Raw genomic sequence first — 25,443 nt, 5'->3', positions numbered from 1 at the left:
TGCGAATAATTTTAGCACGGGGCACGCGCTAAGCAGCGCTTTTTCTTTCGCAGCAATACGGTCGAATGTCGGTAAGAGATTTTCACTAATGGCAAACTAACGCCGCCCTCAAATTGCAAGGTCGACGTCTTGCAGACTCTGTCGCCACGCGTGTGCAGCTTGTAAAAAATTGTAGTTGATCCCTCTTCCATAGGAAGCCGCAAAACACACAAGGGAAATGTGCCTTCACAGGAGCAGTTGAATGTTTAATGTGCATCGATGTACACTTGCACATCGCTATTTATGTTTCGTCGTATGGTACTGTTATATGCATCAACATTAGACACTGAATTGCGCGTGCCGGAGCATTGCATAAATCCGACTGAAACCACAGGCGCTCGCAAACCGTCCGTACGAAGGAAACCAAACGGGTTTTCAGCGAATCGTTCGGTGAACACACGGTCAGCAAAGGAGCAGCGGACCGTGCTAGGAGCGCGACATTCGCAAGTCGGCGTCGTACTTACTTCGTGGTCGTTGCCTTACAGGCTTTTCCCGCGTACACGTAGGCTCTGGCATCGAGGTGCCAACTGCCGGCGCTCATTAGCGGCATGATGCACTACTTCGCTTTGCCTCCCCTAGACGGCAGGACCATCTTCAGGAAAGGATATAAGGTGCGTTTCTCGTCCTGTTTACGCGTCTGTTCGTAGCGCGCTCGGGAGCGCGTTTCGTACGTCCCGTTGCGGCGAAAGAGTTCGTGGTTCGAATCCCAGCGCAGCCACGTCAATGGAAGTTCGTCTTGCGATGTCATTTCCGTGACGGATATGTTGTCAGTCAGACCTTGGTGTGCAGCGGCATAAAACACTTTCGTGTCAAAAGTGCTCCTGCACCATAGCGAAAAAAGTGACTGGCGTCGATAGCCACATCTGTGCCGGCAGAGCTGCCGCCTCGTTTTCGTTCTTCGTCCACTTGTGCACCGTCTTTCCTTCCGTGTCTCCTCTTGCGTTGAAATGAAATTCATTCGGACGGGGCATGCCTGTGCTGCCAATTACTGAACAAATCCGGCTGACTTAGTTTCTGTTGTAGAAACGGAGCCGCCGAATGCCCGAAACGCCTTTGTGTCAACTGTAGCTGAATTGCGTAAGAGTCGCGTCTAATGTAAAAAATGGCGTAGTAAATCGGGAAGTGCCACGTCACCTCGTGAGTGAACGCGCCTTCCCAGCGGGTTGGAGAAGCGGCGGAGCTGCTGGGGTCAACCTATAGCTTCTTCAGGTTTTGCTGAGTTTTCGTAGGTTTTGTTCGGCTTTGCCAAGTTTTGTTAGGTTTTGCGATGTTCGTTGGCCGGAGATTCCGCGTGTACTCCCCTCAGTAGCTGGGGATCTTAGGCTCTTCGCTGCTGTGTAGGCGCGGCGGTTTTGGCGCAACACTCGAGGTGGCGTCGTATGTTTCCGAGCAGCGGCACGACGGCATTAGCGCGGTGCTTCTTCTTCCCCGGGAGTTACGTACTACTTGGGCCGACCGATGTTTTGCGGGTGTGTAAGCTGTGTGCTCGGTGCGGAGACACGAGGCGCTGTTTGTCGCCGACGTCTTAGCCAGGCTTGACTCCGCCTACGCAGCTGCGCGATATGCGACACGTAATCGCTGCGTCGGCGCAGTGACGTCTTAGCTAGGCGAAGCTTGACTCCGCCTACGCAGCTGCGAGAAAGTCGTGCCGGACGCTTTGCGCCGCAGGAGATTTTTTCATTGTATGTTTTTTGCTAACGCCGCCGTACCAAGCTCAATCTGAATTGTTAATTGCTTATCTAATTAATTGCTGGAGCCACTCAAATCTACTCGCGCGGAAACATTGTTGCAATGGGAATTGGGGAATAGGCCGCGCCTCTCTGACGTCATCTTCACTGCGGGCACATGTGATTCGGCGGTGGATGTCTGGCGGCAGCTGCCATCGCCACTGGCCAAGTCCCTTCGACGGGTATGTGGCCAGTCAGTGGAGCAGAAGAACGGGCGATTTGGTGATGTAACATTGGGGCGAAAGAGCGCAGCTGCAGGGGTCCGGTGTAATTCCGTCTTCTCGTGTCATTGTTAGGGTGTGCTGTTTTTCGGCAATGTCGAAAGAACGGTCGGAACTACGCAGTGAGAAGCTACAATTCTGTGTTCTGGTAGTTTGATCAATCCAGCATGCCTTGCACACAGGAGTATGGCCCGGGGACGCTATAGTTATGTGGGGTTCAAAGCACGTAAGCCGAGTGGGATGCGGTCCGATGCCTGTTATGTCTTTTCGACGACACTCCTGGCATCACGAGATGTGGGCGCAGCTGTTGTGGCCGTGAGACGTCAGTCTGGCTTTGGAGGAGAGGCTCGAGCTTCTCTTTGGATCACGAGCATTTCTCCATACGTTGTTGGGAAGGAGTTGAATGAAGCTGGGACTGTGTGCTGGGTGGTTTGTAAGTTCTGCAGCTCCGTCCGCTCCCTCGTTTCCTTCCGAAGATTCGCTAACCGAAGATCCATCACCGGAGTCCAGGTGATGCGAGGGGGGCAGCTGGCTCTTCCGGCTCCGCTGTTTTCAGCCGCCTGTGGATTTGGCGGTAAATGATGTTTTGCATTGCAGGAGTTCTAGCGCTAGGTACGGGGCCACGGGCGGCAGGGGATTACGCTGGAGCCATCGAAAGGACCCCGTCGTTGTTCGCCGCCCGCGTCACGTCTCAGCCCGGAGAACGCACGCGCTGTCCAAAAACGAGAAGCCCCCGAAAAAGTCACAGTGGCGAGGCGTACGGGAAGCTCGAGCTACTCCCCTTCCGAGAGAATGAGCGTGTCTCTAGCAGGCTCGCCTATACGGACCGCCGACTCGGTAACGCCGCGTTTGCGGGAACCTTCCGCACCACTGGCTCAGTAAAGTGCTTTGCTTGCGTGAGTGCACGTTGCGCGCTGATCGGCGTCCCCGCTCGAACGTCGGGTGAAAATGCTCAAAGTTAGCTGAGCTTCTCTCAAAGGCGCCCCCGATTCATCCAGGTGAGGATGACGAAGCCCGAATAGTTTTCATCGTATTTGTGCGTGAGAGGGCTCGACGCGGATGACAATATTGGAACCCGGTTTAAACTTGGGGTTTAGTGAGCCGAAGCTAGGCATATGGGCTTTGAGATGCAGTCTAGCGGAATTCGGCATTAGTCTGAACATTCCTGTGCTCATTAAAGCGCGTGGAACGTCGTTTACTCGGGCATTCTGACATTTTGCTTGTGTCGCGAACGTGCAATCCAACCTGCACAGAAGCGCCGAACTGCCACCGTCACGGACGGCAACGCGTTGCTATGCAGATTAACGGTGTCTAGCTTATATATATATATATATATATATATATATATATATATATATATATATATATATATATATATATATATTGTGAGCATAGGGACGTTATTGCCGGACATTATGCCTAAACGCAACATAACCATCATCGCTTGCGTTGTGGACACCAAGGGGTGTGTTTCCCGGCTAGTCATATTTGTGCACGCATCGCCATTATCATCTGTAAATGATCATCATGATCCCCTCGCTTCGACTGCGGACGAACGCCTGGGCTCGGCGACCGAATAAAGGCCTGCTTGCGAAACGCCGTCTCTCAATATATATATCAGGCTGTCGAACTGGAACCGAACCGAACCGAAAACCGTAACTGAATTGGTATTTCTACCGGAACTGAACCCGAACCCGAACTGTTATTTTTTGAGCACGCTGAACCCGAACCGGAACTGAACCGAAAAAAAGACATGATGTTTACTGGTTCATGCCGAAACGATTCGATCCTCCATTGTTGATATTGCACAGTCAATGCAATTCAGTCTTTTTTTTTGTTTCACGTCCATCAACATCGTACCCGCTCGCGCACTTTCCCCTCCAGACAATGGAACACTATCACTATCTATGTAACAACAGGAGAATGAATTAGCACCAAGGTAGCAATCGTCTGTTGCTGCTGGAAGCGCGAGCGTAGTGCAAGCTGACCAAACGAAATGTCATTTTAGGCAGCTTACAGGGGATATAAAACGACTTTGGCCTTCCCTAGCTGCGACTTTATAGGAGCCATCAGGCTGCAGGAGTGCTCCACTGCGCAACAGCGAAAGCCCACACCCGATGTGTGCAAACTTTTTGCATTTCATAATTTGTTGAAAAGGTCCGACACCTGCAAATTGTTAATACTTGATAAGTGTGACCGCAGGAGCTGCTGAGTGGCTAGTCCTTTCACTGCTGACCACAAGTGGCCTCGATCTCCGTTCCCCACGACCGTTTTTCTGAAGTAGATGGAAATCAAGAACGTCCGTGTATCGAGATTTTGATCCATGTTTAATATCACCAGCTGGTTAAAATAATTCTGCTGGCCTGTAACATAAGCTGCGCCTCGGAGCAGAGATATAGCACGGGGCATCAAATTTGCCAGTTTTTTAATGTGTTTACACGGAAAACAACACGAAAGAAAATGCGAATGACGTTGTTTTAAAATATTACCCAAAAAGTAAGTAAAACCGAATAAATAAGAAAAACGCCCCAAAACGTGGATATTGCTCTATATTTTTGTTTGCCCTGCCTTTCACAGCCAAATGTGTCATCAATGCGAAGTGAGTTCCGTGGTCAGTTTTTGAGGACAGCACAGTGGACAAGTTCTGTTTTTTACATATGCAAATAACAACAGATAAGTCAGGGAAAACTGTTAAGGGGCGCACTTAATCCCTTGACAAGAAACTACAGCCCTCGACCTTGTCTTGGAAGCAGAAACAGTAATAAAGCCGATGACGCGTGCGAAAGGCAGGCCCGTACCTCACACTGTCCCATTCGTCCAGGGATCACTCTGCTTGTTCTGCAGTTTTGTGTCTTTCAGGTCTTCTTTTTTTTTCGAAGGTGCACTTGTACTGACTGTCCAACTGGCTACACTACTTCTACTGCTACTCGTTCCGGAGGGGAGTTCGTAAACGGGCGGTTCGTGGTTTTGTCGAACCGGAACTGAACCCGAACGAAACACACACACACACACACACATATATATATATATATATATATATATATATATATATATATATATATATATATATATATATATATATATATATATATTTCATCGTCTTCTCGTTCGTTCATCGTCTTCTGGTAACGATAACAAGGCTGCCAGAACCGAGGCCCTCGCTAAGCTTTCGCACGATAATAGGGTTTGGAAATGAGCGGCTCGTTAGGAAATACAGAAAGAAAGGCTGGCAGTCTACAACGCCAAAGAAGGCATAGGGGAATGGTTAGAATATTTTTTTACCGTTAGTGACGTTACATTTTTTTATTACTTTTTATTATTAATTACGTGAGAAAGAAAGAAAGAAAGAAAAAACACGCGCCCAGAGTGGGGACCGAACCCACGCCTTTCGATTAGATCTCGAATGCCTTACCAATTCGGCTATCTGGGCGACTGTGCCCTCCTTCACTTTCTGGGGTATTTATATTTACTACAACTGTATCTGATGCTTGAGGGTGGTAGCCAGCGCCACTCAGACTACACGGAGAGAAGGGGACCTTCTTTTCAAACCCCGGGGCGTGACGCGAACGTCTACAGCCTGTCATAAGTGGGTAACTGGCGGGAAACCCTCTTATGCTACCTTGGCATCAAGGCTGCCAGAACCGAGGCCCTCGCTAAGCTTCCGCACGATAATAGGGTTTGCAAATGAGGGACTCGTTAGGAAATACAGAAAGAAATGCTGGCAGTCTACAACGCCAAAGAAGGCATAGGGGAATGGTTAGAATATTTTTCTACCGTTAGTGACGTTACATTTTTTTTATTACTTTTTATTATGAATTACGTGAGAAAGAAAGAAAGAAAGAAAAACACGCGCCCAGAGTGGGGACCGAACCCACGCCTTTCGATTAGATCTCGAATGCCTTACCAATTCGGCTATCTGTGCGACTGTGTCCTCCTTCACTTTCTGGGGTATTTATATTTACTACAAGTGTATCTGATGCTTCAGGGTGGTAGCCAGCGCCACTCAGACTACACGGAGAGAAGGGGACCTTATTTGCAAACCCCGGGGCGTGACGCGAACGTCTACAGCCTGTCATAAGTGGGTAACTGGCGGGAAACCCTCTTCTAATCGAAAGGCGTGGGTTCGGTCCCCACTCTGGGCGCGTGTTTTTCTTTCTTTCTTTCTTTCTCACGTAATTAATAATAAAAAGTAATAAAAAAAATGTAACGTCACTAACGGTAAAAAAAATATTCTAACCATTCCCCTATGCCTTCTTTGGCGTTGTAGACTGCCAGCATTTCTTTCTGTATTTCCTAACGAGCCCCTCATTTCGAAACCCTATTATCGTGCGAAAGCTTAGCGAGGGCCTCGGTTCTGGCAGCCTTGATGCCAAGGTAGCATAAGAGGGTTTCCCGCCAGTTACCCACTTATGACAGGCTGTAGACGTTCGCGTCACGCCCCGGGGTTTGAAAAGAAGGTCCCCTTCTCTCCGTGTAGTCTGAGTGGCGCTGGCTACCACCCTCAAGCATCAGATACAGCTGTAGTAAATATAAATACCCCAGAAAGTGAAGGAGGACACAGTCGCCCAGATAGCCGAATTGGTAAGGCATTCGATATCTAATCGAAAGGCGTGGGTTCGGTCCCCCTTCTGGGCGCGTGTTTTTCTTTCTTTCTTTCTTTCTCACGTAATTAATAATAAAAAGTAATAAAAAAATGTAACGTCACTAACGGTAAAAAATATTCTAACTATTCCCCTATGCCTCTTTGGAGACTGCCAGCATTTCTTTCTGTATTTCCTAATGAGCCCCTCATTTCCAAACCATATATATATATATATATATATATATATATATATATATATATCCATACTTTTTGCCGCAAACTGAGCTTGTCTTTCGCCTCTCGGGGGTTGCTCTACAAAGCAAAGTATATAAACAACAATTTGAGGCCTTTGAGAGACGTTCAATTTTGATGCCGCTGAATGCCCAGGCAGTCGTTGTCAATCGCAAAGTGTGCAATACAGCTTCGTTTTCTCCGCTCTCACGGTACACTCAACTGTGCGCTTGTCGGAGACAATGCGAACAACTTTGAATACCCAATCAGCTCTGCTACATCGTCCTGCGATACTTAGAGATGGTTGCTTGACAACCTATTCTTCTGCATCCACCGGCCGCCTTCAAGTCTTGTGTGTCTTGAGTTTTGACCACGGTGGTTCGGTTTTACAGGCATTTCACGGTTCGTTAGATCCATATGAGAGGTGAGTTGGTCTTTCGGCATGCTAGGATAAAATGCGTGAAAAGGACGGGACGCACGGAAAAGCTCACCACATAGAGTGTGGTGTTTATGCCGCGCTGTATACTCAGCTGTGTACCCCTAAATACAAGTTCAGTCGCCCAGCTGCCCGAAGACGCCACCTTGGACCATGGTCGTCGTCTGACGCACACTGTTAAAAATTTTCCCGTAAATCTACGGTAATAATGACCGCTAACTCTTGATGCCGGCATGTATTCGTATTTATGCGTTGCGCTAATTTAACCGTTCCTTCCTTTTATGGCATTTTCACTGTTAGCCCAGAATACGTAACAGAAACCGTAAGTTTTGTCCAACGGAACAGGAACTGTAGCACACTTGTGCAGTGCAGAAACCGTACGTTTTGTCCAACGGAACAGGAACTGTAGCACACTTGTGCAGTGCAGAAACCGTAAGTTTTGTCCAACGGAACAGGAACTGTAGCACACTTGTGCAGTGCAGAAACCGTAAGTTCTGTTCAACGGAACAGAAACCGTAGCACACTTGTGCAGTGCAGAAACCGTAAGTTCTGTTCAACGGAACAGGAACTGTAGCACACTTGTGCAGTGCAGAAACCGTAAGTTTTGTTTGATGATGCAAAACCGTACTGCATTTTTATGGAAAACAAACCATTATTTTCCGTTACGGTTTGAAGCCGTCATGCACTTTCACAAGAGTGTAACTGTAAAAGATCAATACGGCATTTACTGGATGAATTTGAACCGTAAAGCATGCTAACTGTATCGCAACTGTCGCAGCAGTAGCAGGGTTAGGCAAAAAATGAGCGCCTATAAAGGTTTTTTTTTGAACAAACCACTTCTGCATTTGCGCTCTAACCTTACGCGATAGTCACATTATGCGGTCTATTTTGTTTGACACAAAATCTGCTTATATAGAAAACAAAAAAATTTGCCTTTGGGAATGTCACTAGTTAGCCACGGCCATTTGAAATGGCTACAGATTCTCATAGGCAAAATTGTTTCATTTTCTAAATAAGCAGGTACCACTGGCATTCTTACTGTCAAACAAGATAGACTACATAATGTGACCTTTGCGTAAACTTAGAGCACAAGCACAGCAGTGCAGAAGTTCAGAAAAAACTTTTAAAGAGATGCTCATTTATCATCGTTAATCTGTTTAGTATTTCATTAATGGTTTGAAGTTTAATCACAATCACTGGTACCCTTAATAAATACTGTATTTTCTTGACCCGTTTGACTTTGTTCCAGATTCATTTAGCTTTCTCAGTGCAATTAACTCTTATGAGGCACATGTGGTACTATTTTTGAATACGCTACTAAAACACAATAGAGAAGAGAAGAAATTCTGCAGTTAGCATGTAACTTCAAGCATGCGCACTAAATCTGTTAACAATTTCCACCCACCACTTTGCTGCAATGAAACATATTTGGTGTACAGAATTTGTGTTGTTTATGAGACAAATCGACATAGATTGGCAAGACTGACAGCAACACGGGTACTTTTGAGGCTATATTGAGAACTGTATAATACATCATTCTGGACTTGCAACTTGCAACTTGTCTCGTATCACTTGACTGGCTTGCATGACGAACATTTTTGGATCAGATTGTCCAGTTGTCCAGTGGACGGTCCCGAAACTGGTTTAGCAGAGCAGCTGAAAACAAAAACAAGAAAGTATTTTTATTTGGGAGATTACCAAAGCCTGGACAATTACCAAAGCCATTACCAATAAAATATTAATTTTATACTTCATTAAAACAGGGTGAAAATGCATGCCGTAGACCTATTTTGTATATTTGAGGACGACCATAAAATGGTACATAAAAAATAAGGCCAAAAAAGCTGATATACCTTTAAAACATACCTTTGATTATAACAAGCTACCAGACGTGTCTGCATTTTTTTAGTGCCGAGGCCACCGTACTTACAAATGATAGCTTCCATTTACCATCATTACCACCAAAAAGGATTGATTAGTCTCTCACAGAAAAGTAGACACTACCTCGTGAACGGCTTGGGCTAATAATTGTATGAGTACATTGTTGCTCTGTTTTCGAAATGTATTGAAATTGCCGCCCGTCTGCGGGAGATAGCGCGTGCATAAGAATGAGAACCTCGGCGTGACGGCACGCGGAGGTGACAGAGGAAGCAGGGAAAGAAGATTCTAACTTGTAAGGGTACAGCATCTTTATACCATGTAATTATGGTATAAAGATTAACTTGAGTGTGCCTGTCTTGCCTTTGAGAATCACCTTTGACATTCCCCTTTGAGATTCTTCAATGGCCGTTCTTATCAATGTATTCGTGTCTTGTAATATATCCAAATAATGACAGTACCAGCTGCTTTCGTCTTTTTCATTATCAGTGTGCCATGTAAACTGTGACATGTTACATTGTGAAAAGGGATACTGTAATTTGTATGCAGTTTGCTGAAAATGGCAAGAATTGCTCATTACTATGTGGAGTAAAACACCCTAAGGAGCAATTCTAAACCAAGGCAAAGCAAGTTAGGCCCAAATGACTGGGGCAAAAAGCAAGTGGAATTTCAAATTATATGCCAGATTTACCTGTAAGAACATACGGGTAAGTCAAAGACATGTTAAGTAAGTCATGACAAGTCAGATTAGTACAGTACAGGATATATCTTTAAGGGGGGACACTGCTCTTAAAAAAAATTTTTAATTTTTAAGTAAACTTTGTGAAATTTTTAAGACTTGGTGCTTTTCCCCCAATGATTTCTTTACACCTTGGTGGCACCAAGGAACCATTTTGAGTGCCCATTTCAAACACTGAAGTTTAATGGGCTTTAAAATTAGTTCCAAGCGATGCATCAAAAAACTGATTCTCTTATTGCACTCACCAGGGTTCATAGTGTTGGAAAATGTAAATATTGCAGTTTTATGACCAACACTGCTTTGTCCCTTGTTCTTCGAAAAATGGTTAATTGCCTCTAATTATCTCGGGAACTAATTGACAAACTAAAACAATAACGGAATATTTGAAATCAGTGGAAAAGAAGCAGCAAGAGGGACAAGTTTAACAGAGTTTACTTAAAAATAAAACAAAAAGTTTTAAGATCCATCCCTTAAAGGAGCCATGAAGACAAAATACAAGTTTGTCTTATTCGAAATATTTAATGTTTTATAGTGCCCCCAGCGCTTGTCCAAATGCAAACAATGTTTTTTCACTAAGAAATTGGTTAATTTAAGTGAAAATTTTAATTTTCCCACTAAATCAAGTGTTCTCGTGGTCTGCAATGACTTCACAGGAATTGAGCGCTCTTCTATGGTCCCTAGAAAGATATTTCTAGGGACCATAGCTCTGCAGCCAATTGGGAGGCCTTGTTTGCCGTTAGTGAACCTAGACGGCGCCACCATACCGTAGCATACCGTTTTCTGCCTTTGGCGCGGAGCAAGAATTTCTTTCTCCGTGGCCTTTGGTTTGCTTTTGACCGTATTTAAACCTAGCTTGGGTTTGTTCAGGAAGAGAATAATTGCTTCGTGAAACATAGTGCTCGCTCTACAAATATGCTCACGTAAAACACCGTTCCTTGCGTCAGTCGGCAAGTGTAGTCTGAGACAACCCCAAAGCCCTGCAGTCCTGTGCAGCTAAACCAAGCATATTGCGCGCAGCACCAACAGCAGTACACATCGGCACTTCTGTTTACGTGTGCTTCCGAAACTTCCACTGTTTGTCCCACCATTCTTACGGCTTTGAAAAGAATTTGCCCTAAATTTAAGCACAAATAGCTCGTTTGGCAAGCTTGTAAGCTCTGCCTAATTTGCGTTTACTTTTGCCGCCCTCCGCCAATCCCAGAACTGTAACATGTGACGTCATAGCTTCTGCTGCGGGAAATGAGCTAGTGGGTCGCATGGCCATTCCCTTTTTCCTAAATATATAGCTTATTTGAACGAAGTTTACGTTAGCAGTGGTGTCAGTATGATTCTAACGAAGCAATCTTTTGAATGAACCAAACTTGTGTTTTCTCTTCATGGCTCCTTTCAAATATACCCAGATTAAAAGAATACTTATTGGGTGTAGTACTTTCAGTCATATGAACAGACGCAGGGGTTTATCCAGAGTTTTGATTTTGATGGGGTGTCCAAATCCTCCTGAGGGGGTTGTCGTTCTCCTCCTGGGGAGAACGACAACCCCCCATATTGTGTATCCTCTTGGGAGGCTGTGTATATCCCCCTGGGTGGGGTTCTCGTGGTTGTGGAGTCTTTTTTTTTGGGGGGGGGGGTATAAGTTCCAGAACAGACGCATACAGTTCACCACACAACTTATAAAGGCCTGCAACTCACATTGCTCCATTTCTTCTTGAATGTCTCAAGCTCTGCGGCGGCTTTCATGGCCTTTGACTTCGCTCCTTTGGACCGCGCTGCCTCCTGTTTGGTACCTTCACTTGGTGTGATGCCAACTAGGTACCTAAAACAAAATAAACAGATAACATTCAGTCCAGCCAACACATTAAATTCCTTGCTGGCTTAGCCTGTTCTTTTATTACCACAGTGACGCCTCTTTCTTAAGTGACTTAACCACAGCGACTTAATTCTTTCATTACCGCACCTATTCAAAACCGTTCAATTTCAAAGATACCTTGGGAGCCCCTTTTCACAGCACTCCAGCCGTTTCTGGAACGATCTGGAGTTAGCTCAGAAAATGCCCTTTCAAAATCCATTTCGTTTTCATTTTTGCAATGAAAATGTGATTTTTGACAAGCGTTTGCATTACCTGGGTGTGGAAAAGGGGCGTGGTCAACGCTACTGAAGAAGAATACGTGCCACTGGTAATTAGTCTGCATCAGCGTTTGTTTTTCTTTATAATGGTGAATCAGAAGCCGATTTTCCATCATCAGGCTTGCACTCCGGCAGTAATAATCTCAGAAATTGGCGGGAAATGTCAAGCAGTGTCTGTTTAGGTAAATTTATTCCCTCTGTGTACGTTATCCTAAGGTGTGTTGTAGTTTCACTTACCACAGGACCATTAACGAACAGTTTACAACTTTTCGTTTTCATTTCTGCATGGCGAAATTCATATAGGCGCTACTATGCAGTTACCCAACTTCAAGCCTACTTGAGCCACCTTCAAGCCTTGAGCATCCGCTACTAATCCTTGAAAAAAGCCTGCCGTTCCTGATTTCACCCACCCTAACGCAATTTCTGTGATGAGAACTTCCCAGGCAAGTCAAAAGATAGCACCCAGTCATCAGATATCAGTTTCGACGAGGAGAGTGCTTCAAACCGCCTTACACACCGCCTGCCAGTTTCGTTTTCATACGAGGCTATCTTCAGAGTGTAGTGTTGTTTCTTAGTTGAACCCTCTATTCGGACAGTCTCCAATACGTTTTGTACTGTTTCTTTTCAAAAATTTTAGGTGGCACTGCAATGGAGGAGGCTGGTAATGCTGATCTTTTTTTATCACACAACAGCAAAAGGTTGCAGGGCACGATTCTAGCGCATTGCACCTCACTGCTGCAAGCAAGGCTACATTAGCCAGTCAGAACATCATAACTGACGGTGAGCGTCAACAAGCATCAACTTCATTTTGTTTTCAACATCATGCATGTTTTTCCGCATCGCGCGCTTGCCCCAAATACTCTGCTGGCCGGAAATGCTAAGTCGGTCATTGACAAATGTTTTTATGTTACGTGGGGGCAAACTGCTGCCTCTGCTAATGTCAAACCACCGATTTCTTCCAGGGAACCGCCAGGAATTGCACATTTTGAAATGGAGGTTGGGCTTCACTGCATGGCAAGAGCACAATGCAAACTAAATTTTTTTTATATATCTGAAAAACTGCTCCACGCAAGTCGACATTTTTTCTAGGGCGCATTTTGAAATGCTTCCCTAAAAATTGTATATTGTAATTTTTTTATACTACCTGTGGTTTTTCTTCAACGAAGTTGCTGCAATGAACTGACTTTCTCCTTGATTTTGTGGCAATTTTGTGGCGTAAATTATTTCATTGAGACACCGCATGCCCCTCTACTGTGCTGCTTAAAGGGGTCAGAAAGAACTAGCCTTAGGTAGCTCGCTCAACTACATTCCATCCTTGAAAGATGTTTTTTTTTTAAACTGAAGAATGATAAAAATAGTGAAAGATTTTAAAATTTCCGGTTACAAACCACAGAAGTTATGTAATAGCAGTAATACTATAAATTGAGGTAATGGTGTGCTAATTGCACATTACAACTCGAATGATGTTTTGCAACACAACTGACGCACAACTACTATCCCACAGTCATGCTTCATGGCAATGGCTTTAGACTGCAGCCGCTAGTGGCACTAACAAGATGTCATAAGGACTTGGCAAGAAAGTGGCAGGTGACATACCACTACTACATCTCTTGCCATTATTATTCAGCTTAGTTGTTGGAAGTTTGCATTAAAATTGGCCTCGTAGTGATTGGGTCAATGCAGTACATAATTTGAATTCCCCACAGTTGCATTTTGTCTTCACAGTTTAACTTGATTGGTCGCATCAGATGTATAAGTAGGTGGTATCATGACTATGTTGCTCAGCACCACTGCTTATGAGGATGCCAAGTTTAACAAAATACAGCTGTTACCTGCAAGGCAGATCCGCCAGAAGCTACTACACCAACAATAAGCAGAGTATTAAACTAAACAGAAAGGAACCTACCTTTGAATGAACTCCATTCTCGAAGCAACCCCTCTGGGATACTTGATGTTCAGGCAGAAGTACAAAGCAAAAAGAAGCTCCACCCCAAGCAGGAAGATTATATTTTCCGCGACAAGTGCCCGGTCGACAAACACGTGGCAGCTGCAGTCAAAGAGTGTCTGGCCTGAGAAAGACAAAGAAGTCATAATTGTACAGCTGAAAATATATAAAACAAAAGTGCTTGAAGCAGCTGCTTTTTTCTTTTGTTTAAATCGCTCAGATAGTCTCCATGAACATCCCCCAGACAAGTGTTATTAGAATACATATGAATACCAAATGCTACATTACAATTCAGACGGTCCCCCGATATCTAGCAAACTCCAATTTAGGCGAATTCGAAGGAACCATGAGTATTTGTTCGTATTATTAAAAATTTGTCTTAAGCAGACGCTTGCCTAATTTTGAGGTGGACATTTTACCCATAAAATGCGTTATAACCAAGTTCGTCTCAACGAGAGTTTACTGTATATGTTACACGCATTTATATGAAGTGTTTTTTTTCTCAATAAACGTTTCGGCTCCTTCTCTGCCACCATCACGTACGTGATTCATGCACCTAGTTACATTTTCCTTGCGTATGTGAAGTTAACTATACACTCAAGAATCTAATTTGATTTTAATTATTGAAATTAGGTGGACATGGAAAACCATTTCTCAAGGTTCCAATTGTTCTGAGCTGAGCTAGCCCAGTGCCACGACAGCCAGGCAGACTTGCTTTGAAACAGAAGGAAGGAGGATAAATGAAGCATCGCGGGCTGCAAGGACAAGAGGAGGAGTGAACTGCCTCAGGCAGCCAGAAAAGGGGTGGTCAAGTCAATCGACACACTCTTGAGCATGCCGTGGCAAAAACACTTACACCAGGATATCTTGCTTTCTGATAAGGTAAACAGGTATTGTCAATTTGGCACTTGTATCTGTCGCATCTGCTTCCTAAAACCAAGTTCTGTACTCTGTTCATGCTACTTTATGCACAGTTTCAAAAGGTTAAAACTAGCTCGCCATACTCAGCCATACAGGCTTGCTAACATGTTGTCCAAGCCAATGTGAGAACGATTTCAGAGGATTGTGCAAGGGAAGTGGCACTTTAGCATACAATTCTGCTAAAATTGCATGTAAATCAGTTGAAAAACTGAAAACATGACCCAAGCATTCTACACTTTTTTTGTGGTAGAGCAGTCTCTTCACACTTCATTTATCATAATGGAGAACTTTGAAAGAAAAAAAAATCCGCTGAATCAGAGTTCTTGGCTCGTAGTTGTAATAGCAAAACAAGGTGCCAGTACAAATCCTTGTCCTCTCCATGCTTATTCTAGAATGCTGATTTGCTAAGCACGCAAATAAAGCATTACTGTTTCTGTTGCCATCAGGTACTAAAGACAAGCTAGCTAGCTCTCTGGTTGATCTGTCTTCACAGACTGTAAAAGAGTCGAGTGCACTCGGAGTTGTCTTGTTTTAATGTGAAAGCATTTTTTAACTCGGTAGGTTGAAAACTGGAACACTGGCAACAAAGAAAATGGTTAAAGGCGCAGTCACACTAGCCTGACCATCGGACGATTTGATCGGCCAACACCGTGTCGGCGAGCTGTCGGCGGCCATGTCACACCGCGTCGACACCGACCGTTGGCCAATCGTCTGTGTCAGCGAGAAATCGGCGGGGCCTCGGTGTCTGCACAATGTCGGCCGACGCACTTGTCACACCACGCCGACGACCGCATGGCGACCCTCTCCGCTCGGGATCTCTTTCTTTCTTTAGTCAAACTGGGAGTATCGTGTCACGACTGCCGCGACACAAGCCGTTCGTGTGTACTCGCGTGTGCGCTGCTTGTACTGTGTGTACTTCTCAACTTCTTCTTAGATCACAAACGAAGAAAAAAGAGCTGTGTTCGGTGCTGCCGTGGCAGTAATAATACGGATTTTATGGATGAACCCTGGCAAAAAGACCTCTGTAGCACGTAGAATATGCATCTAAATTAGTACGTACGTCAGCCAAAATTTAACCTCATCTAATAGAGAAGGCTTTACAGTGCACCATTTTTGAGAAACGCGGTGCAAGAAAAGTAAGCTTAATTGTGGCTCCAGACGCCACTCGCTGTTTCGAAGGAAATTTTCCATAACAAAGGTAGTTGCTTCTCAAAATCACGCAGAAAATGATTCGAAAATTGGATACACAGACCATGCTCCTTAAAAAAACCACCCACACCGCCAGGAATTGAACCCGCAACGTCGAGCGAGCGGACACCACTGTGCCCCAACAAAAATGCTGACCAGCTGCCAACTACCCTGTGTACTAGATGGAGGTCCATCCTTCGTGTAGTACATCGGTGTTTACTAGCTGGTTTACAGAACTCCTGGCTGGTAAACTGAAATTTCTTAAATAGCGGCTGCACAGCAATGCTCCCCGAAGCCCCCACAATAGCTTATTGCCATCAACTCCACTGCTTCGCGAAAGCGCTCGCGAAAATATGTGTGCCCGGCTGCGACTGCGATTTCACACTGCTGGGATAGTGCTTGCCATACTTTGGTTTCGCGTTTTACGATAAAAACCTTGGCCGATATTTATCCCTTATTACCCAAATTACCCTACGTAACTTTTCTTCTGCATGAAACTGATTTTTTTTTGTACAGGCGAGCCGATAGCACACACATGTGCAGTTTGCAGTTCGGGGGAGCGGTGTCGCCGAAGAACACGGCTGAAGCGTCTAGAGCCAAACTACGGATCGCATTAGCGCTAGTGTTGAGTTGTATGAGCTTCATGGACGTTACTGAGTTTATTACACTCCAGAAACTAACCAAACAGAGCTGCATTCATTGCGGCACGAATGTTGTAGGGGCGCAGTTTTCGCTTCTCGGTCTATTCTCGACGACGCGTCAGGCGACTGGTCGGGCAAACGGTTTTGTTGGCGCCTTCGGTCGGCAAGCCAGCTACAGTACGCGCACTTTCCATCGGCCAACATGTTTATGTCGCCGTCAGCGTAGTATAACAACGTGGTCTGGCAACTCAGCAGTTGGCTAATGGTTCAGCGACTCGTAGGCGTTGCCGTCGCATTGTCATCGCTGCCGTGTCAGCCAGGTGTGACCGCGCCTTAAGGGATCGAAGAATACAAACCGGGTGGAAAAATGCTTTTCTTTAACATATATATATATATATATTGGCCAGACCGTTCAAAACTACTAGAACTGCTACCATGGCTCATACATGTCCACATTGTGCAGCGCAAAGCAAATATCAGGCAGATTTCACAGAACAGAAGCACACAGTCTTTGTCAAAATTTTCTAGGCCAAGCCAAAAGTGTACAGGCTGCAAATGAATTTACAAGCTTGTGTCCCGGGCGAGGCTGAAATATTTTATGTCGGATAAATAGACAAGACACCTTTCTTTCTTACTGTTATAAAATATTTTTGTCACATTTAAAGGTAAAGCCGATTCTTTGAATTGTTTGTGGTCGAGAGGGCTTAGGATTGGCCTAGAAAAGTTTGAGAAAAGGTGCACATAAGCTTTTTTCTTTTACCTTAATGTGTAGGTTACCTTACAGAGCAAAAACAGATGAAAGCAAAGAATACATTTGAAATAGATACCGTTCTTTCGCACGTATAACCCGCACCAAAAATTCCCAAATTCTAGTGGCAAAGTAGGGTGCAGATAATGCATGGGGTTTTCCCTTTAGTGCAGTTTCACAGCAATGTGCGTGGTGTAACACAGGCTAAGCCTTCGATTACACAAAACATACAAGGAAGAAAACACAAGGATGGCGAATTGTGACCTTCGGCTTGCAGTCAGTGTATTGTACTTGCTAAATATACGCGGTTTTTTTAGTAGTCCGGGAATCAAATGTCCGGGAAATACGCGAGGATATTTTTTTTCTTTTTCGGCATCTCAAAGTTGAGGTGCGGATTATATGCAGGGGTGGGTTATTGCGTGGGGAAATATGGTGTTTTATCATAAAATCAGTATTGTATTACTACAAAAAAAATTAATGAGTAATCTGGCAAAGAGAAAAGACGTTTTTCTGGCAGAATACAAACACCAGTTGAATCAATGAAAACAATGATGCTGCATGCCCACATTGCTCTTTTTTAAATTGATGATCACGATATGATACTCTTAACAATCAAGGTGGCCATAATATTTACCTGAACCTCTTTTTGATTGACGGGTGGCTAACCTACAACCTAACAGAGTATATGCTTGGCCAATATATGTAATTCAGGCCAGCCATTTTTAATGCCGCAATTTCCTGTGCCAAACTTGGAGGCTTGAAATGTATCACATTTTATACAAAGTTTCAACAAGTTTAAAGCTAATTATCAAAACCCTTCAAAAAAATAAAGAAGGGGATTAAAGGAAATGAATTGGGATAGCTTACCCAGCGCTACAATAATTGGCGATTCAGGAAGTCTGGTCCGGAATTCTTCTGCAAGTTCTGTTGATGCCTAATACACAATGAAAAAATAGAAGGGCAATAAGAACAAATTTTAAAGATGTCTCCAAATATCTAGAGGCCTTTCATCTATTCTGTTATTTTACAGTTACAACGGACCTTCTCAATCCTTAGAAAAACGTCTGCTGTAGCCGAAGTATGCAGTATCAGACACGGGAGGGGAAGGGGAGGGGTTATGAGTGCAAAATTGGGTACTTTGACCGATATTGCATATACATAGTACAAACACTGTTGTTTTTACACGCCTGCAGCACCTCAGTGTTTGCGCACGGGCAAAGAATCGCCTAAACATCATTTCCAAAGCTTAGCACCAGCACTTGGAAAAGGCCTACTGCATGCGGTCAAGTCTGTAAAGATGCATGATAAGCAGAACAAATGAAGCAAGAATATAACTAGGAGAAATTATTAACCAGCTACAAAAATCAGTTGCGCCCATCAGAATTAGCTGGGCGCTTTGAATCCCTTCGTGACAAGGCAGAATTCCAGAAACCATTTGTCAGACAAATCAAATCGCTGCCTGACGTTCCCCCAAAGCAGCTTCCACAGTTTTTATGATTTTAGTCAGGTCATTGAAAAGCTGATACGAAATAATCTGACGACGGACAGCTGTGAAATAGAAAGTTAGACCAGTTGGACTGCGCACGGCCACCAGCAGATTGCACACAATGTACGGGAACCAACCCCCCTGAGGCATTTCTTACCTTTTTCACCGAACGAAACGGGATTGATGCATGCATGGGAATAATAAATACTGACCTTCACTGAACCCGGGTTCTTAATTACATAAAAAACAACTGTGACGAAGGGAAGACTTAACTCCAGGTGCACCACTTCGCGCACTCGTAGCACTGTTGTTCAATCTCACCGGAGTGGCGTTTATCGGCAGCGGCCTCATTCTTGATGGTCGAGCAGACCGTGTGCTTAGACAAGCCTGTACTTCTCGTGATGTCGGCCTGTTTTTCCCAATGTTTGACAGCGCTAAATGGGCTTAATTTATCCGACAGTGAAATCAGCTACCCTGGCACTCATGCCGCTGGTCGCAAACACACACAAAAAAAGACAAGGCTACTGGCACTGGTTTAACTTCGCTACGCCAACTACCCGGCTGCCAACAATGTTGCCAGACATAGGTTTTCTCGCCAAACTAAACAAAGAAAAAGCATGCCGACCCTGCGGAAGTCCGCTTTAAACATTCAGTCGAAAAATTTTCGCCTAAAATTTAGTCTATTGCAGCCGATAGTCTGCTCTAGCTGGGTCCGTTATGAGCGGAGTGGACTCCATTTAAAATGCATGGGGACCACACAAAGCAACAGAAATGGACTGTTGTAACCGAAAGTCTGTTGTTGCCGGATCCGCTGTAACGAGCATAGTCTGTATGTACCTGTATATTTATGTACGTATCATTGCAGGCAGCATGTGTAGCACTGCCAAAAGCTTGGGTGATATGCAGACATCTTATAATTTACTCCAGGTGGTCCACCAATTGTCATGCATGTAAGAGGTGAGAACGCACACGTCACATTTCACGCAATGTTGATGTTAGGCCATCCGGAAGCAGAAAAATTAATTACAATCCCTGTGCATAATGTTTCGGTGACACGTTATAGCCCCTGTCCTGCAGGAAAGTCCTCGCTACTTGTAACTGTATATGACTGCAATGCAGTAGCCACGCATTGGGAGAGCCGAACTACACGAATTCCTCACAAGCCACAGAAAAAATTATTGGGTGAACTTTTTAAGAATGCGAAAGCCTACTTGGGCCTTTTGTTGAACTGTTGTTGAAATTTGCGGCTGCACCCTGTCACATGTATTGCATCTTCAAAAGCTCGTTCCACTCGCTCTCTATTGCCAGGAGCCTCCTTGTTTGTCCCCGTCCATACATTTACCCTTCAAGGCGGCTTGTATAGAACGTGTGGCAGCCCCCCCACACTCCTTTGGTGTTCCACTTTCTTGAGGCGCGTTCAATTCCTCCTCCTCCCAGCCCTCCTTCAAATCTCCTCCTGCGCTGCTATTTCCCTTTTCTGGTATGTGATCACCAGCATGCACTTGCTCTGCCCACAGCTTCCACTTTTTTGTACCATTACTTTTTGGCACTTCATGCCGTGTGCGCTTGGTACAGATATATCTAAAGCTTTCATCCTAAAATGTCAAATAACAAGTAGACTAACAAATAACAAGTTAGACTAAAGCTTTTAACAGTTCCCACTACACAATCTGTGGGATGTACATGGCGCAAGCTTATAGATGAGGGCCTGGAGTGAGAGTGTTGCCTGGTCAAGGTTGTTGGTTATTGCTAGTGACCGAGTCAACTCAAATGTCCTAATGATGGACAGTTAAGCGACCGTACTGAGGTTTCATGCAGCCAAGAAACAGTTCCTAGGTCCTGGCTAAAGTGGAAATGCATGGCCTCTCTTTAGTGTTACTGGAGTCTTGAAGTTTTGGGAGTGGTGAAGAAAAGGCCCGCATGTGGTCATTGGAGGATTCAGCTAGCCACATTCCAAACATTCGAAGGCTTGTTAACGTTTATCAACTACTCCTTCTTGTACCAGAATTATTCTTCTCTTCTTTACATCTCACTTTTGTGCCCAAGGACTGGTGCATTTCAGTCATCTCAGCTTTTTAAGACATGCCTATACTTCCTACATGATATCAGCCCCCACATTTTTCTGTTTCATCTAAAACAGTGCACAGTAGGGGTGTAGCCTGGGGGGGCAGCTGTTGTGATGTCAGAATACCCCCCAAAATTTATGCATAGAGAAAAATGACGTATATTGTTTGGGCAACCACAGCAGTCACACCTTTTTTATCCTGTTGATGTATAACACCTCTGAAATATTGGTCTGTCTACGCCACTAGTGCACAGCATGACAGAAAAGAAAGTGGGAGGTGTTTTATGGCACGACGTCAGCAACACATAGCATTTTGCTTAAAGCCAACCTGTCAGATGCTGCTACGAGCCTTGGTGAATGCCAGAGTGTAGAATCTATAACACCTATGTTGAAATGAATTTCTGCCGCACCATCTTGGCTGCAGCATTTCACAAACTTCAAAAGTTATCTGACAGTATTAACACAGAAACATGAAAAATCTTTTTGTTATTGGTGTAACAGCATTTTTCTGTGCATGCAGGAGAAAACAAGCTGAAGAGTATTCGAGGCACTTTTGCCTTACGACCAATAACAATATTTGTACTTGGTATATATCACCCCAAGTGCTTCAATATCGAAGTGCAGTTATTGGCTAAGGAACTGAAGCTCCGAAATCCCATTTCCCACCTTCCCATCCATTTTGGTGAGCAAAACGAATGCCCGCAAACTGGTTAGAAAAAACAACTTTTACCTGTCTGAATGAATGTGGATCTGAAAACAGAGTACTCTACTGCAAAGAATGTTTTACTCATTTACTTAAAACAATTACCAAGCATTCCTGATGGATTGGCACTTATTAAAATTTTCTCGATTGTCGTGGAGGGTGCAGCAGAATTGGTACCACTATTTACCGGCTGTGCTAATTGGAATCCTCACACCCAAAGTTGGGAGAAGAAATTTCTCCCATCTCACTTCCACCCTCTTTTAGCTGTAACAGATAAATATCATTAAAAGGTTACACTTAAAAAAGTACTATACATTGCCTTCTTTGTTTTGTATAGCTGAACTATCACTGCGCACAGATATACAGCTACAATACAAGACATAGGAGCGCTCTTACCTCGTGCAGCTGCATTATCTTCTCCAGGTCGTCACCAAAGTAGGACACCAGCAGTGGGATCAGGCAGATTGAATCAGCATTTTCCTTGCCAAGCTTAGTTCCAGCCTGTTCCATCTTCAGGGCCCACTCCAGAACACACTCGCTCTTGGAGGAGGACCGAATGAACAACACCAGCTCGGCCACTTCCTCTTTCGGCACGCCGCAGAGCTTCCCCCTGAGGCTGACACCTGTGAGCCGAAAGAGTTCATATAATAACATGGCACCAACATTCAATAACACAAAATTGCATTTACCATTGGAGTTTTTTTTCACACGCAAGGCATTTATGCCTAGCTTGAGCTTACCCACTCGAACTATACAAAACCTTTGTTCTTAGGTGATTGAGCATACCGTACTTACTCGCGTAATGAACCCACTTTTTTTCCAGAAAATTCGGCATGAATTTGGGGGGAGGGTTGATTATGCAGGACAAAATTGCCACAGTTTTAAAGGTCGAAATTTCATACAATAAAGTTGCTCAGAGAAGCACTGTCAGAGCCTTGCCATTTTCGTGGAAACACGTAGGTAATTATGTAATCAAATTTCTTTTTTATTCGCAACATGCTAGTGGGTCCGTACTCGCCATGAAGCTATACTCTCCTTAGTAAAGTTGCTTGCCGCCTCACATTTGCTGTCGGCCCACAGCGTACCGTGTTGCGTGCTATTAAGGCACTCCAAAACTTCTTTTCCGACACCAGGAAACTTTTCTTCTTTAGACCCACGAAACACACGGCGATCCCCCTGTTCCCCACCCGGGGGCAAGGGGTCAAACGAATGAAATATGCAGAAAAACGACAAGGCTCAGTGAAAGAGGTCTCTTTAACGCCATCTCAATCTTCATGCGCTGCATATTTCAACCATGACCACGGTCTGACTTGAAAATGTTATCATAAAAAGATCACACACCTATATATATTTCAGAGATCGTGTTTTTAGCACATGCACTGCCACAGGAAAATAATATGTAACTTAGAAACCCAAGCATGCTTCAGAAATAAAGTGAGATAGACAATAACAAATGAATAAGTGCTCCTTGCATTTTGCCATAAAAGAACCAAAATCTTATGTTGTCATCAGGAAATATGCGGCTTGGGATTGCGATGCAGATTAACATTGCTCTGAAGCAGGCCTGGGTTTCTAGATTTTTTTTTGAGTGGCCAGCTACATTCTGGTTGAGGGATTTTTACAATAAACTTAGGGGTATGATCTTTTCATAAAATCATAAATACACATAATAGCATGCTTTTCTTTCCACTTGTCCCCATCTGTCGTCACACTGTGTACACCATCCTTACAAACATATTCTGAACTGCAAACATAACTTGCCCATGTATAAATTGCAAAGTCGCATTAAGCTTTACATAAGATATCCTATTTGCTTTTTACGTAATTAGGTTTCATTGTCGAGATTGAATACGTTGAAGTAACTAATCTATGGGTGCATAGTAATAGAGGGCAGCAAATTAATGATTGGGGTGGGGATCTTTAACGTGAGCGAGATTTCAAGACAGGTATTTTTATTCCACACTTCCATCCCAAAAAGAGCTGCGCCCCTATGAACCAATAAAGCGACGCGGCGAACGTCTTGGCTCCTGAGCTATACTTTTTGCCCGAGTAGAATTACATGTTCTATAAACAATTATGCATGATAAAAATCATAAAGCCAACACTGAAAAACAAGCACTGTAATAAAATTATCATACATATTAATGTTTTCCAACACTACTATACTTACCAGCAGAAATGACATTGTTCAAAAATTTTTCAGAAAGATTTTTTTGAAGTTACATCTATTTCGTGAAGTTGGTCTAGATAAAAATTGCGTAGTTTAAATTAATCTTAAACACCAGGCAAAAAAAAAAGCCCCATAACATCCTACGCTCTCATTTTTCGTTGCGTGAAACCCAGCTACAGCTTTCCCGCATAAACTAGATGCCTAGCGGTGAAAGCTGAGTCAGGACGCAGCAGGGGGAACAAAACGTGCAGCTTGCGTAAAGTGCATGGCATATTTTTGCAATACAGAACGCGCTATATCATACTACTGCATCAGAACTGCCCACAACGCAATTTTTAAATTAATTTCGCCTCGTAGAGGCTACACTCGCGAGTAAACTAAGCTGCCTTTTGTTCGTTGCCAACTGGCTGTTTACACGCTGCGTATACCTTATTTACAGCAACACCGTGCTCTTTATCTCAAGAGACGCAATGCGACCGCGTATACCTTATTTACTATAACGCCCAGCTCCTTATCTCAAGGGACGCGATGCGACCACGTGTAGTCTTATCTCGCATCTCGAAGCTGCCTGCGCGAGGGTTAGCTCGCGACCTTCAGTCAACCGTTCGGCGGCATTAAAACGCTCGCGACATGGACAACTTACACCAGCCAAACAATTCTAAATCATCCACGTTCACGGGAGACTTCTTACCGTGGAAGCAGTCTCGTGGAAGCAGTCTCGTTGTTCCAGCGTTGGCAGCGTTCAAACAAATCTCGAAACTATACGCCGTTGACGAACCTCGCTGTCATGGAGCCCGCAAGCTTCCGAACGGCACGGACGGCGCGAAAAAAATTTTCGTTGGGCTGTCTGCGCATGCGTGTCTCGCTCCGCGATCAGCCGCGCGGTTCCCGCTTGGTGCTCCGGTCACGTTGCGCCGAGAAGAAACGTAGAGACGAGAAATTTGATGAGAATGTTGCCGAAATAAAGTGAAAATGCTGGGTACGTTGCTTATACGCTATGGAAATGTCTGCTAATAATTGAATGAAGCATAAATAAGGTGCCGGACGGCCTGAACGTCCGTATTTTGAAGATACGGTACAGGTACCGTAAGCGGGAACGTACGGTTTCGCAGCGCCTACGGCGCGTTTACGGCTCCAGTGGCGTAAAGTTCGCTGTAATTTTACGGTTTTTTCTAACAGTGCAGCGCCCTCCCGGGACCTCCCTCTCGGGTGTGTATACACTCAGCAAAGATGAAAGTTTTAAGTGCAATGCACTTCTTAAGCGACCCTGAACCTGCGTCCACCGGCGATGTCCGCGCACGTGGAGATGGGCGCGCGCCATGTGCGCAGGCTTGCTGAAAAAACCCGCTGGCGATCTCAGGAGCAGTGGTAGTTGCTTTGTATATTTATATCTCTTCGTGCCCTTCCTAACGCAGTTTGCCTTGTTTACCTTTGGGAATGCCGGGCTATCTATGCTGGCCCTTCCGCGAGCCGTGCAGCGCGTTTGAGACAGCTAAAGGACATGAGTGCGAAGCTTTGGATTGTCATACTTTAGCGCGCTAGTGTGCTTTGCGTCGCCGCTTTTCTCTACTTTTGCCATTGGATTTTCGTCGTCGGAAC

General features: G+C 44.5%; 2 protein-coding genes across 6 annotated transcripts in view; one reads left to right on the top strand and one right to left on the bottom strand.

The window, feature by feature from the left end:
• Bru3 (CUGBP Elav-like family member bruno 3) overlaps positions 1-25,443 on the top strand; it is a 533,833-nt gene that overhangs the window by 195,425 nt on the left and 312,965 nt on the right. The window lies entirely within an intron of this gene.
• Positions 8,740-24,989, bottom strand: LOC144180653 (uncharacterized). 2 transcript variants are annotated; one of them, XM_077708960.1, is made up of 6 exons: positions 24,536-24,989; positions 22,071-22,297; positions 18,288-18,354; positions 13,884-14,046; positions 11,543-11,666; positions 8,740-8,892 (listed from the first exon to the last, which is right to left on the bottom strand). In XM_077708960.1, exons 2-6 carry the CDS (start codon positions 22,182-22,184, stop codon positions 8,881-8,883), a joined length of 480 nt encoding a protein of 159 aa, XP_077565086.1. In that variant the 5' UTR covers positions 22,185-22,297; positions 24,536-24,989; the 3' UTR covers positions 8,740-8,880. The 2 variants fall into 2 exon arrangements, with proteins under 2 accessions (XP_077565086.1, XP_077565085.1); XM_077708959.1 differs by lacking the exon at positions 24,536-24,989 and having other exon boundaries at positions 22,071-22,844.

Source organism: Haemaphysalis longicornis, unplaced genomic scaffold (assembly GCF_048455015.1).
Source record: "Haemaphysalis longicornis isolate Haplotype H1 unplaced genomic scaffold, Haemaphysalis longicornis Haplotype H1 scaffold_4, whole genome shotgun sequence".
Lineage (NCBI taxonomy): Eukaryota > Metazoa > Arthropoda > Arachnida > Ixodida > Ixodidae > Haemaphysalis > Haemaphysalis longicornis.
The sequence above is the reverse complement of the archived record's forward strand: the minus strand, read 5'-3'. Positions and strand labels throughout refer to the sequence as shown.